The sequence below is a fragment of the Netta rufina genome (assembly GCF_964035555.1).
Source record: "Netta rufina genome assembly, chromosome: 7".
NCBI lineage: Eukaryota > Metazoa > Chordata > Aves > Anseriformes > Anatidae > Netta > Netta rufina.
Window position 1 is genome coordinate 7,216,504 of NC_140130.1, and position 13,925 is coordinate 7,230,428.

The 13,925-nt window shown below is 36.9% G+C and overlaps 1 protein-coding gene across 4 annotated transcripts in view; it reads left to right on the plus strand.

Moving 5' to 3' along the window:
* PCDH15 (protocadherin related 15) overlaps positions 1 to 13,925 on the plus strand; it is a gene marked incomplete at both ends in the record, with an annotated part of 362,472 nt that overhangs the window by 88,492 nt on the left and 260,055 nt on the right. For all 4 annotated transcript variants that reach the window (XM_084290012.1, XM_084290010.1, XM_084290013.1 and 1 more), the window contains 2 exons: positions 1,154 to 1,309; positions 13,314 to 13,433. In XM_084290012.1, the coding sequence (XP_084146138.1) occupies positions 1,154 to 1,309; positions 13,314 to 13,433 (276 nt within the window). The remainder of the gene's footprint in view (positions 1 to 1,153; positions 1,310 to 13,313; positions 13,434 to 13,925) is intronic.

Below are 13,925 nucleotides of genomic sequence, written 5' to 3' on the forward strand. Positions count from 1 at the left end.
TGCAAAATAGAGATAATAACTTTCAAGTTTTAATTTAAGTTAGCAGTTATATTTGGTATATTCCTACCTGTGTTAGAAGTAGAAGCACCTCACAGTTGGCTGCAGATTTTTACAGCAATGAGAACCCGTTATTAGATAAAGGCTCACACTGTACCTAATTGCTGAGAAAGTTGAGTGCAAAGAGTTTAAGGAAGAATCAAAATTTCATGTAAGTTCTCAACAACAACATAAAAACACCTTCTTTTCCCATGTCTGCTGACTCTTTAAAAACTGATCAATGCCACAGTCTGAAGGGTAAAGAAAGCCATATGGTTCTAAAGTCCATTATAGCAAAACTGGAAAAAAATCAATCACTCAGAGAAATTGTAGCATTTAGAATGAGTGAAAGCATAATTATGCAGATATATAATTATGGTATAATTTTAAGTCTCAGAATCTCAGTACAAAAAGCTGTTTGTTCTCTACAGTACAGTGAATTCATAGGCATTTGTAAATTATGCTTTTGAGTTGTTTAGTCTCATGAAGACTGAGGTCAATATATACAGAGGATTCTTCTTTTGTCCCTTCCCATGTGTGCTTGCTCTCTGCTGACTGTTAGATAATAAATCAAAATGGAGTTATTTTTATTTGAATATTACGGTGTTCAGTGTAGTAAAACCAAGACTCTGGATTGTCTATACGTAGCAGTGACCAAGTTGTTTTTAAATTACTTGATAAATGCAGGTAGTAGAATCTTTAATTAATTTCTGACTCGACCTTTCCATTCAAATACTAGCCAATCAAAGGTTAAAATGTGTGACATTCTCTAGGTGTCTTTCAATAATCGGATGATAATCAAAATGTGAGGGCTAACCTTGTGGAGGATTTTTGGATGCTGCACTTGATGTGTTAGCACAGTCAGACAGCAAATCTCAGCCTGCGCAGTGCAGCTTTCAGAAGTGTGGGTCTACATGGATCACTGCTGGCATGAGTTGTAGCTAGGACGCTCTCAGAGAAGCTGTTTAAATACAGGAACAGTACAGCATCAAACGTAACACAGGCTGATGGGCTACAAGTGAACCTGAGCAATATTAATATCGGTGTAGTATTTAACTCTCCTGTTACTTCAGTTCATATTTTGACTATATGTTATAAAATATATTTTCACTTACAGCCGCCACTGTCCATTCAATCCATTGTGGTGCAAGTCCAGTGCGTTAATAAAAAGGTTGGCACCATTATCAACCATGAGGTGCGGATTGTGGTGAGAGACAGGAATGATAACTCACCTCGGTTCCAGCAGCAGCAATACTACGTGGCAGTAAATGAGGTCAGATTTTTTTTTATTTGTTTCTTTTTCTTTTTATGTTTTGTGGGTTCATTGCTAGATGCCAACTTCAGTTCTTTCTCTTCTCCTTTAAAAAAGCAATAAATTCAGTGGGTTTTAAATCCCTTCCATTTGTATCACTTTGGAGAAACACATCATGGCCAATATACTTAAGTTTTTAGAATGAAGGCTATTCTTCCTATTTCCTGACCATCAGGAAGATAAAGATACTTTTCGCCAGGATGCTTATAATGGAAGAAACTAGAATCTGAAGCCATGGCCTATTGAGTAGTAGCACTAATTTACATTAAATTACAAAATGTTTTACTGCATTATACAACTTTATCAACAAACCTGAAAGTAAAACAAATATATTAATGAAAGACAAATGTAGAGCAAATAATTCAGAAGTTTTTATTAGGAATATTGAAGCTTGGTAAAGTGCAATTTATCACTGTTTAAAATGGTGCCTGTGAATTGAAGTCTTTATCTTCTAGTGGAATAAAAATCTTTGGATTGGACTAATCTAGGTTATTTGAAGGATTTGTTTTTATTTTTGTTTTTCTTGAGGTAGTACGATTTACATTGCATTTTTTATTCTCATTAGAGATTGAATAATCTGCTGGTAACCAGTACAAAGGATGTGTGTTTGCAGGAAATCAGTATTTGGGGGCTTTTATAGTAAGAAGTTGAAGTGGGGAGTGTATGTACAAAAGTGGAAATGTCCAGAGTGAAACTAAGAGGAGAATGGAAAGACAAGCCCATCTTCTCTGAGTAAAGATGGGAGGAATTACCACAAATCTGTTAAATACCAGAGCACTAATTTATTTATTTCTGAAAGAGCACAAATGATTTGATGTTGTTGGGTTTTGGTAGTGTTCTTGTTTCAATTTTTTTTTCCTAGTTTTGTGTTTGAGAGATGCTTCCCAATGTGTCAGCATCGTGTTTGGTTAGGATGAGTTTCTGCTTTAAGTGACCGAGCATGCAGGCAAGTGATGCAGAAGTGGGAGAGCTGGCTGATGAGTTCAGGACTAATTAAGACCAAAATATAAAGATGAGAAAAGAAGGAAAACCCCACGTTATTTTTGACTAGAGACCTAAAAATGAGATAAGGTTATACAGATGTATATCTATTATTTATGTATACATACACCTTTTGGTCTCAATATATACAGTACCTGTATATATACCTGTTGGTCTCTTTGCTGGTGGTGATGTGGGGAATATTAAGGGAATGTCTGGCTGAGTTTGTAGTAGAGCCCTACTGCCCTCCAGCAATGTAACGCAGAACCTCTGTGAGTAATGGACCAGCTCCTTCTTAGGGTTGCCAAGAAGAGATTTTCAGCTCTGGACACCAATTGCTACAACTGGTAACTTTAATAAATAAATTTGTGAATATTTTCTGGCTTGTGCATTAAGTCCCTTTTCTCCAAATCTAACTTCAGAATATATATATGTATATATATATATATATATATATTTTTTTTTTTTCCGGAATATTATTTTTGAAGGTTGTTACACTGTGAAAATGAAATATGCCATTTCACCATACTATTTTAGGGGACATAAATTGTGTGTTTTTTGGGGAGAAAAACTGCTAAGATTTCTTTTGCCTACATGTTGGGCTTATCAAACAAGTTTGTTTTTATCTAAAAAATTTAGCTTGTGAAAAGAATATTTTGTTTAAATATAACTGATTAATATTAATTAGCTTAAGTCAAAATTAACAGCAATTAAGCATGTGTATTTTCTAACTGTGAAGTTTTGCACGTATGGAGATAACAAAAAGTGAAAGACTCTCTCTCGTTTCAGGCAGCTCCAACAGTTTGTGACCCTGGTATTGAAACATTTTTGAGGTATTATTGCTTCTAGCCAAGTACTAAGGAAATAGAGAGAGGAAAACATAATTCCTCTATATGAGCGTGTAGCTGTCCTTCACTGTTTGATCTTCATTTATATATAAATTAAGCACCTTTTAAATTGTCAGGATCTCCCTCCAGACAAGTTTCAGCAGTCCCTCCACCTGTATTTCTTACCAGAATTGGGGGGAGGGTCATAAAAAACTGGATGAGTACTTGTCAAGTCCTCCTTAGGCTTATTCAAGTTGGTTTAGGTTTTCAAGTTGGCTGTGATGCAGGTAATCAGTTCCAAGATGTGCACAAATGTATATCTGTATTCAGATATAGTATCTGAATGCAGGTAGTATATCAGCGCTGTAACACCAAGGAGGTAAGGACTTTCCATAATAAGAAAGAAGTCTAAAAGGCATAGAGAAAAATGCACCATTTAAAATAATTGCTATTAAGAAATTTAGCAATGTTCCAAATATCTGTGACTATTTATTTAAATTACTATTGGGTAAAATGCAATCTTGCTCTTTCCACCAGCTGCAGTCCTGTTTTAATTAGCTTCTTTGTTTCATTTCATTGCTGTTATGCTTATAGCTCCTGACAAGGCACCCCTGTGCCCTTCAGTAGTACCCAGTGGGTTAATGCTCTCATTAATTAACAACAACAAAAAAATCAGAAAGCATCTCAGACTTTCTCAAAGGTTTTAGTGAATGATTACAGTTTTAATGATAGTTTATTTTGCTAGTAATTGGCACTGCTCCTAGTGAATTTTAACTACAGGGAAGCACTGAAAGGGATGTTTAGTGGCTTTTGTTTTTGGATTGTTGATATTTTTCTGGTTTTAGTTTACTTGTAAACTAAAAACTACAGAAATTTCTCTTAAATGCATAATGTTATCCAAATCAAAGGACAATTAGATTTACAGCTACCATACATGTGAGCATCAAAAACGCATTATTTTTTTTTTTAACAAGGACCTGGTCTGTATCCAATTGAGGACTTGTTCAGGTGCTTTGCATGGCTGTGCAAAGGTGGTTTCTCCTGCCAGCTGCTCTGGCACTGGCTGTCCACATGGGCTGTAGAGCACATGCACTGTGGCTTTATAATGATATTACCATCACTAGTGCTTGTATGAAAACATCAGGTAGACATTCCACATGTGCTGTTTAATCCATTTGTGCGTACACAGCATTGGATTTATGACCGCTGTGCTAGCCAGCTTGTCAGTATGTGCTTTGTAGGTGTATTGTCTCCAAGAAGCATAAGGCTTGCTGCCTACACCTCCTTCTGTAAGGAAAGCCAGGTCAAAATTTCTGCTTTGGAGTTACTCCATAACGTTTTCAGGGAGTAAAGTGTAGGGCAAAGATTTTTCAAAATACTTAAATATTCTTATACTTATTAGTATCTGTAATGCAAGACATAGCTCTAACTAGATTCTACTTATTGGTTGATATTTTTTTTTAGCATCAGAAATGTCAAAAGGTAAATCATATTTTGGAGAAACTGTGCTTCTTATGTCAAATGTTCTTTATTTGAAGTGCCCAGAAGATAATAAAATTAAAGTATATAAGAAATTGAGGGCTATTTTAATGCCAACATAAATCCCAGTTTCACACGTCTTTTCATAAAGACATGGATTAAAATTAATCTCATACTTTTCCAGAAAGCTTAAATGGAGTTGGGTTTGGTAGAGTAGTGTCTGTCTTGGTTTACACCAAATTATCTCTATTTTTTATACTTGATTGGTTAGAAAAAGAGGAACAAGTTACAAAAAGCTCCCCTGGCCCAGTGCATTTTCTCTGTCAGTGACCCTTGCAGATGCTCAAGGAAGACTGTAAGGACTGGGAAATGTGCGGAGTTAGAGCTCTGCCGAGCTCCAGCCACTCGTAGCTGTAAAACCTGGTAGACCAAAGGCAGTGTAAGGAATGGCTCTTGGCCTGTTTTTCCCTTCTCAGTTTCTTTTGAACACAAACATCTTAAAATTCTTACTGCAAGAAGCATCAACTAATTAGTGTCAAAATTTTGCATCCTGTCAGAGGCATCTGCCAGTATTAGGAGTTGCATAGGTGTCAATTCAGAAATGCCATGGTAGCATTTAGTTGATTTTCAAAGACATCATTCAGTTGAGGGGTAGAGAATTTTGTCATTAATACCTATTTTCTGATACCTCAGTATTTAAGTGGTAATACTGTCTTCAGTCTTCCTTCTACTTAAAAATTCATCCCAAAGTGGGTGAACATGAAATGAGTAAAACTGCATGCCTACAGAAAACTTCAAAATCCTTCAAAATATGTGCACTTATTAATTCCATAACTATGTGGTCAGTCTTATTTAAAAATAAATAAATAAATGAATCCTTTCCTTCCCTTATCGAGGTGTTTATTTATAGACTTTTTTGTCATATCATATCTATATCTATCTATCTATCTATCTATATGCCTTAACGTCTGGCACTGTGATGAGAAACGCTGTATTTTTTCTTTTATTCAGAAATCTTCATTAGGATCCTGAAAATTGTGAGAAATCTCTATCCATAGTGCCTGTATAATTTGGGCCTGTTTTGCCTGTTGTCAAATGATTCTTAGGGCATTGTTTTCTTCTGTCATTCATACACATTCTTGTATACAAGACCTTTGGGCAAGGTGATCCAGAATTAACATGTGTAGAGAAATTATTTCCTTCCATGTGTGGTTTTAAAACTCATCTTTTGTGTCTAAGTGTGAAAATGAACATTACATGTTTATTGAGAAAATATCTTTTTCAGGATGATTTTAATTATTCTACTGAAAGTATGTAGCTGCTGTACGATTGCTCTTGTGTTCTTGTTAAGGTTTATGGAGCCTGTAATGTTTGCTTGACTTGACGGGTTAGCTTTGAGTAGCAGTGCTGGTATTCCCAATTAAATTACAATTAAAATTGGTTTTAAAGTTCAGCTTCCTTAAAGAATAAAATACAGTATCTCCTTCTAAAAAAACTATATGCTTTTTGAACAAAATATTGTCTAAACATTTATAAATGAACTAGCTAATTGCTTTGAGGTAGTTAACAAAGATAAAAAAATACCTTGCATTTTAAAGGCAAGCAAAGGAATAACCTTACATGCATTTGTGTGCATATATATATTTAGATGCACTTACATTTATTTGAGTATGTATATACGTATATTTATATTTATATATATCCACATATGAAATTATCTGATCTCTATAGTCCTAATAGTCATTGTAGAGATCTAATGTAGACACAGAAGATCCATCTGCTTACAAATAAGTGGCATTTTGTGCATCAGCTATAGTAAAACAAACCAACCAACCAAACAAAAAAGATGGTAATTAAACTATTGACTATTTATAATTGTCTGGGTTATGAGTCAGAATTGGGAAATAATCCAGATATGCCCTTAACAGTGCTGATATTAGAAATATTCTGCAGGCTTATTTCCTTTGCTTTTATATATATTTACATTAAAATGTCACATCATTATTTAGGAGAAAAAAAAAAACTGACAAGATGACTGTAGCCTGGGTTTACATTCAACCATGTGTATTAGTGACCCAGAGATATCTGCTATTACAGTATATCTAAACCAAGTTTTGGAAGTCTGGAAAGCTTATGGTTAGAAATCGAAAAGAATTTTATAACTCTACTATCACAGCATCGACAAATATGGCCGCAAGGGTTTTAAGAACAAGTAGCCTTGTATGGGGACTGAACACTAAAATCTTGTACAACAAAGACACAGTTGTGGTTGGCTCTGTTCTGTGTTAAACACAACTTATCCTTACAAATTGTGTATCATCTAAATACAGCTCTAATTCTTCATTGCCTGAATTTTAGAAGACTTTTTTTTTTTAATTACTAATTTTTCATGTGGGTCTTACTCAAGTGTTTCAAATCTTTTGGTAATCTCAGTGGCATTTAGTAAGTTGTTGTTCGGAAATGTTAGTGGAGCTATTTCAGTAATATTTGAATTCAGTGTTACTGAATTACTGAGTGTTACTGAGTGCATACATACCCTTATAGCCAGTAAGAATTTGTCCCTTGTAAACCATTATTTTAGGGTTAAAATTATTTTTCCTTAAGTTGGCAGAGAGAGGAAGTCTTTGCAAAATAAGAATGTTTCTTGAACTTCATCTGTCTTACAACTTTGACTTTGTGCTGTTGAGCATTATAACTTATGCTGAATTTTCATTGCTTCTGGAGTAATTATTCATATCTTTTTCCTTATGGTATTGAAATAATTAATCTCTGCAGGTAGACATCATCAAAACAATATTAGCTCAGAATGATTAACTGTAATTATTCCTTTGCGCTGCTGTTTAGGGGCCACTGTGAAAAATTATTCATTTTTAACTTTGTAAATAGGCAATAATAGGAAAATTTATTTTCAGAATGTGTTGTGGAAGTATTGAACGTTCCTGTCTGCATCTAGATTTCTAAGAGACATAAATCACGTTGAAGGAAATTTCTAAGCATTAAAGTTGTTGACTGTGGAAGAGTAAGATTTATTATATGCATTTCCTCCCTATTTGTATAATTACATTCTTTTGAAATCTTACTCGTTTTCTGTCATCGCCACTTGATTCTTTTTCACCACAATGAATTCCCACAGAAATGATGCTTAGACTGTCGCTAATGCTGATGCCTGTTTTTCTTTATGGTTCCCAGTAGTCCATCTTGCATAAAATAAGGAACTCACAGTGGTCGACTGTTGGTTTCCTGTGTATCTTCAGTCCCTTTCTGTAGGAGATACTGAAGTTTAATACTGAGAAAAAAAATCTCACCAAGGTATTCTGTGAGATAGGGATGTCTAATGGAAGTGGGACAAGTGGGGCTCTAGGGACGCTTTTTGGAGCCAATTTTGGACCCTTCTCCAGTCCAAAAAGGAGAAGCAAACTAAAGGAGCCAGGAACCCCACCTTAGACATATTTCTTCCTCCTCAGTCTCTCAGAGTTGGTGTTGGATTTTTCCAGGCATTGGAGCAGGTTGCCCAGGGAAGTGGTGGAGTCATCATTCCTGCGGGTGTTTAAGGAAAGGTTGGATATAGTGCTTAGGGACATGGTTTAGTGGGTGAAATTAATAGTAGGGGGATGGATGGACCAGATGATCTTGGAGGTCTTTTGCAACCTTAATGATTCTATGTTGTTTTTAACCTGTGAAGAAATTCCCTTTGTCAAAGGAAGCTTGGGATTCAAGCACAACCTTTGACTAGTGACTGAAAGTTATATCTGTCTGTATTTTATATAAATATGATCTCAATTTTGCCATTTCATTGTAGGAACAAACTTCTTCCGTGTTGAAGATGTCATCTTGGTTGCATCCTTTTGCATGCCTTCGCTGGCAGAGTCAGTGGTAGGATTCACTCCTTGGTTAAATCAGCAGCAGGTTAAATCATTCATTAAATGAATCATTAAATTTGGATGTGGGTCAGATTCACGTATACAGATCTACAGATCTGTTAAAGTCGAGAAATTTACAGTGTACCATTTAATTTCCTGTGATTTCACTATTGTAATTCATTACTGTTGTTTTTGGCAGATGCGGTCTTTACTGAAGAAAGTACCTAATTGAATTCAGTTATTCATCAAAGCTAATGCAAACTTTGTTTACACTAATAGAGGTGTCCTTGGAAAGATTTTCATTTTAGAAGGAAATTTTTGCTAAAATAATGGAGAAACAGGGTTTCTATGCCCAGGTTCTTGCTATGCCTAGGCTTCAGCTTTTATATGCGTGTTTTAAACATCTCCATAATATTAATTAGAAAAATACACCTTTCCTTCCCATGTTATCTGTCTTTATTCACAGAGATGCTCTTTGTAAATGGCTGTTCACATAAAAATCTTCTTTAAACAAAAACAGTGGGATAACTCTTGTTGATAAAGAACGGTCATTATTAAGTTTATAAGATGAACTGAGTTCTCAGTTGTGCCCTCTGTGACCCAAAGCAGAAAATGTAGAACAATTTTATAGTTCGCACCCAATTCAGGACAAGATCAGTAGTTCATATGCTAAGCTGGACTCTAGTAGAAGAAAACTGGTGGTAGGAGGGAATTTTATGTGAAGGATATCTAAGATCTTCCTGTATATGAGCTATGTATTGATTGTTGTACAGTGAAGCATGAAATAATTATTGTTTCATTGCCATTTGATGTCCAAAATGCATTTATTTATTTGTTAAATATTCATCTTGCTTGAGAATTGCAGGGAAGATTTCTTGATAGCTTTCCTGGTGAGGTATATATATGCACTACAGAGTACATTGTTATGAAACCGTCTGTCACCTCATCAGATTTCTTTTATTTTGCTCTACCCTATGAGGCTTCTTACAGTAATTCGTATTTGGGTTTGGATTTCATATATCCTTTTCCAGCAGTGTTGAATGTCTTTTTTAGCAATGTGGTATTACCAAGTGGCTTTCTGCTTAAATTTGATACAGCACTTTAGGAGCGTTACATTTTAGTATTTATTTTGTAGTCTTATTTGTTGAGCTTCTTACTAAGATAATGATGGATTCAAATAAACATTTCTCAAGTGTATGACTTAGAATCATAGAATATCCCGAGTTGGAAGGGACCCATAAGGATCATTGAGTTCAACTCCTGGTTCCCCACAGGTCTACCCAAAAATTCAGACTAAGTGCACAGTCCAAACGCTTCTTAGACTCCAACAGGCTTGGTTCAGTGACTGTGTCACTGGGGAGCCTGTTCCAGTGCATGACAACCCTCTCGGCGAAGAACCTCTTCGTGATGTCCAGCCTGAACCTCCCCTGCTGCAGCTTGACACCATTCCTGCGCGTCCCGTCACTGGTCAGTAAAGAGCGCCTGCCCCTCCGCTCCCCCTCATGAAGAAGCTGTAGACCACGATGAGGTCTCCCCTCAGCCCCCTCTTTTCCAGGCTGAGCAAGCCAAGTGACCTTGTGAGAAACACTCCGTAGCCAATAACGTAGGCTCAGGCGAGGATCTCAGTGAAGTAGTAATTTATTCACGATTGCAATGGTGGGCGCCCCACAAGCAGGAGAGAGCGCATCTACTAGTTCCAAAACACAGTTTATATACCTTTTGATGGCAGGACCCTCCCCTGTTTCCCCACTGAGTGGGTAATCCAGGTTCACAATCTATCTGATGCTTCACAAACAATGCATGGCCTTCAGTCGCCGGCCTGTTAAATTTCAAATTTCTTTTGACATTTTTACTGCTTCAAGTGGTAATGTTTCTTCACTTATCTGACTTGACTTGACACCATGATTTTCACCTAATTGTCCTAAGGAGTCTGATTGTCTGCATTTTACAAGGTCGCCTGCTAAACTTTCTTATCACTGTAAGCATATCTCAGTACCACATTCCCTCCTTCTAAACAATGTAACTCTGCAAAAACAACATTTCTATTCCCACAACCTCAGCCACTCCTCATCCCTCACCATCTTTGTAGCCCTTCTCTGGACACTCTCCAGTAATTTCACGTCCTTTTTGTACTGTGGAGCCCAGAACTGCACACAGTGCTCGAGGTGAGGCTGCACCAGAGCAGAGCAGGACAATCACTTCCCTCGTCTGACTAGCGATGCCATGCTTGATGCACCTCAGGACACAGTTGGCTCTCCTGGCTGCCAGGGCACACTGCTGGTTCATATTCAGCTTTCTAGCAATGGATAAAGAGCAAGTAACTCAGCTGTCTATGCTATCATCTGGACGGCTACCATGTGGGCTGTTTACATCAGGTTAAAAAAAAAAATAAAAAAAATTTGCTGACTGCATGGGAGGGCCTTTGTAGGAGACCTATGAAGCCTGCCCTCCTGCATGCCCAGGTCCCACTTTCCTTCACAGCAGAGCAAGCTGCCTCCAGTTTCCAGCTTAATTCAAATTGTTCTGTGGCTCTGCAACATCCCTCCTTACTGATCAAGATGTAATGATGGCAAGTCTGTCAGTAAACCCTCAAAAGTGTGGGTAAAAACAATGCTGCTAGTGGAAAAATATCACAATGGGAGTTGTTAGTGTAAAAATACTGTGTAGCTTTGAAGGCGGAGTGCCTCTCTCAAATGATTACTTGTGGAGTTTGAGATGTTTAGGAATGATCTCATCTGATTTTTTGCAGAGGCTGCACTAATCTCTGATGTGAGATCTAGGGCAGCCTGTAAAGCTGAGTAAGTGTTACTTTTTTCCTGTTTTTCAGGAATAGTGAGTCATGGGGATTTTTTCAGTCTCATTTCTAATATAATCTCTATTGCATAAAAGACAATGTAAATAAACTAGAAACCTGCACATCAGGTTCACGAAGGTCTGCACATCCGCAGTCAGTTACTTTGGATGCAACACACTAAATCCAAGACTTTATCTTCTGACTTTTACTGGAAGAGCATGCAATTGTAATTCTGGTGTATACTGCTATTTCATTTTTACAACTGTCTTCTTTGTTATCACTTAATGATGTGGTTTAAAGCACTAGAGCCTTTTTATGTTAGCCATCAGTTATCTGCACCCTGTCAGGAGCTGGATACTGCCGCTCTGGGTGAAGCAGAGCAAGTCTTGCTGAGCAGAGATGCTGGCAGAGCTCAGCGGGAGCCAGGCCCGCAGCCCCCTCTGGAAAGCAGCATGCGCCTCGCCATGTCCTTCAACTCTGAGCTCCTGTGCTTTGTCTGTGAGCACTGAAGGTTTTTCTGGCAGAAGCATGGGGGATTTGCACCATTGAATCGTTAAGGTTGCAAAAGGCCTTCAAGATCATCTGGTCCATTCATCCCCCTACTATTTTTTAGTGTCACCCACTAAAAAATGTCACTAAGCACCATGTCCAACCTTTTCTTAAACACCCCCAGGGATGGTGAAGGTGTTGCTTGCTCTTTTTTTTTTTTTAATTTTTATTTATTTTTATTTTTATATTTTAACTATCTGAATCTATTTTAATTGGTAATTTAGATGAATTTTCGCCAAGTTGCATATGCTTTTCTTGTGACGGTAACTGATAGAGTGACATCCCTGTGTTTGCCCTAACCCAGTAGCCTGTTCATCCTCTCTTCCTTCTGTCCTTTTTGGGGTGATGAGAGGGCTGGCAGCAGGCTGAGGTCAACCCACCTCTACTTACAGGAGGGTGAAAACACGCATATATTGCCCAGCGCATTTTTCAGGTTGCTTTGTTCTTTTATCCCCTTAGCAAAACATAAAAAGCCCTTTCTCCCCTGCACACATGCTGTAGCATTTACCACTACGGTATGCTTTTTAGTTGAGGGGACACAGTTCTGGTGGTACGCTGTCAGCCAAGAGACGTCGGAATGACCCTTTTTCCTTTTCACCTTCTCTTAAAACTTCAGACTTCTTTATACCCTGTAGGTTTAATTGTGAAATTTGGAGGGAGGATAGGGGTCAGTGGGTCAGTGAAGGAATTCAGGGACCAAAAATTCTCGTGTACTAAGAGAACAACAGCTGGAGGCGTGGCTATGAGGAGGGTTTGTGTTAAATCCAGAGCTGTTTGTTCATTTGGTTTTCAGGGTTATTACTTGCAAAGTTCTCTGAATATTAAAATTCAGAAATGATGACTCCTAAAATGTCAGTTGGATTTCTGTCCTTAATCTCAATTGATATTGATTTTACGCAGTTTATCTATCTGAGGATAGTTATAAGTTGATGAATTTTCGGAGTATAATTTTGTGAGTATTCAGTTGCTGCCAACAAAGTATTGGAGAAACAACATCTTTCCCACCTGTCTTTAAAGCCATAAAGCTCTGTGTGTGTGTAATATTAATTTGGTGCTGCTCACATTCTTACGAAGTTCTATTTACCTTTGCAGGTAATTTTCCTTCTTTAGTCTGGAAAAAAAAAAAAAAGTAGTTTTTAGTTATTGTTATCTATTTATATTTTTTATTAGTATTTTTCATCTTTTTAAAAATACACATGGAGTGCTGACGTGACACAGATGATCTGTGAATAAAAATTGAAATTTCTGTTTCATTGTATGCGACCCATCAGTTAACGTAGTTTCTGAGTGTGTTGTGTCTAAATATTTGCTCACTCATGAATTTCCAGGCTGAGTAGAGGAGGACAGAATGTCGGCCTTGTTTTATAGACAGGAGCAATGGGAAAAAAAAAAAAAATGTCCTTGATAATGAACCCTCTATTGTTTCTTTTATGTTTTGGGTTTTAATATGCATTTGCCTTTCCCTGTTCTTGCAGTTAACTCCAGTTGGAACAACCATCTTTACAGGGTTTTCTGGAAACAACGGTGCTACTGACATTGATGATGGTCCAAATGGCCAAATAGAATATGTCATCCAGTACAATCCTAATGATAAGGTATGTGCCCTGTACTTTTTTTCTCTTCATTCAACTATATATATATATATATATATATGTATATGTATATATATATATATATATAATATTATTTTTGTGGTGTTTATATATATTGACTTCGAAACAATAAGTGAACAAGAGGTTGCTACTGGACATTATAAAGAAACTCTAAACTTGAAAACTTACTTCCTGCCATAGATTATCCTTTCTGCCAATGACCCTTACTTGCCCCATAAACACAGCTGTATTTCCTTTTCTTTCGTTGCCACACTATAATCAGCATAGTTCTTAATCATCAGTCAATAATCCCTTCTTCTCTGGTGTTGTTCACACGCTTAATGTTTTTTTTGGCATGCTTTTTTTTCAGTGTGTGCTAGGTAGTTATATTTATTCCTGCACATTTGCAACTAATAGATTCATTGCTAAGAAATACTCATAGGCATAGCTAAGCTGCTCTCGACAGAGACATTCCAACTATAATAAATAATAAAT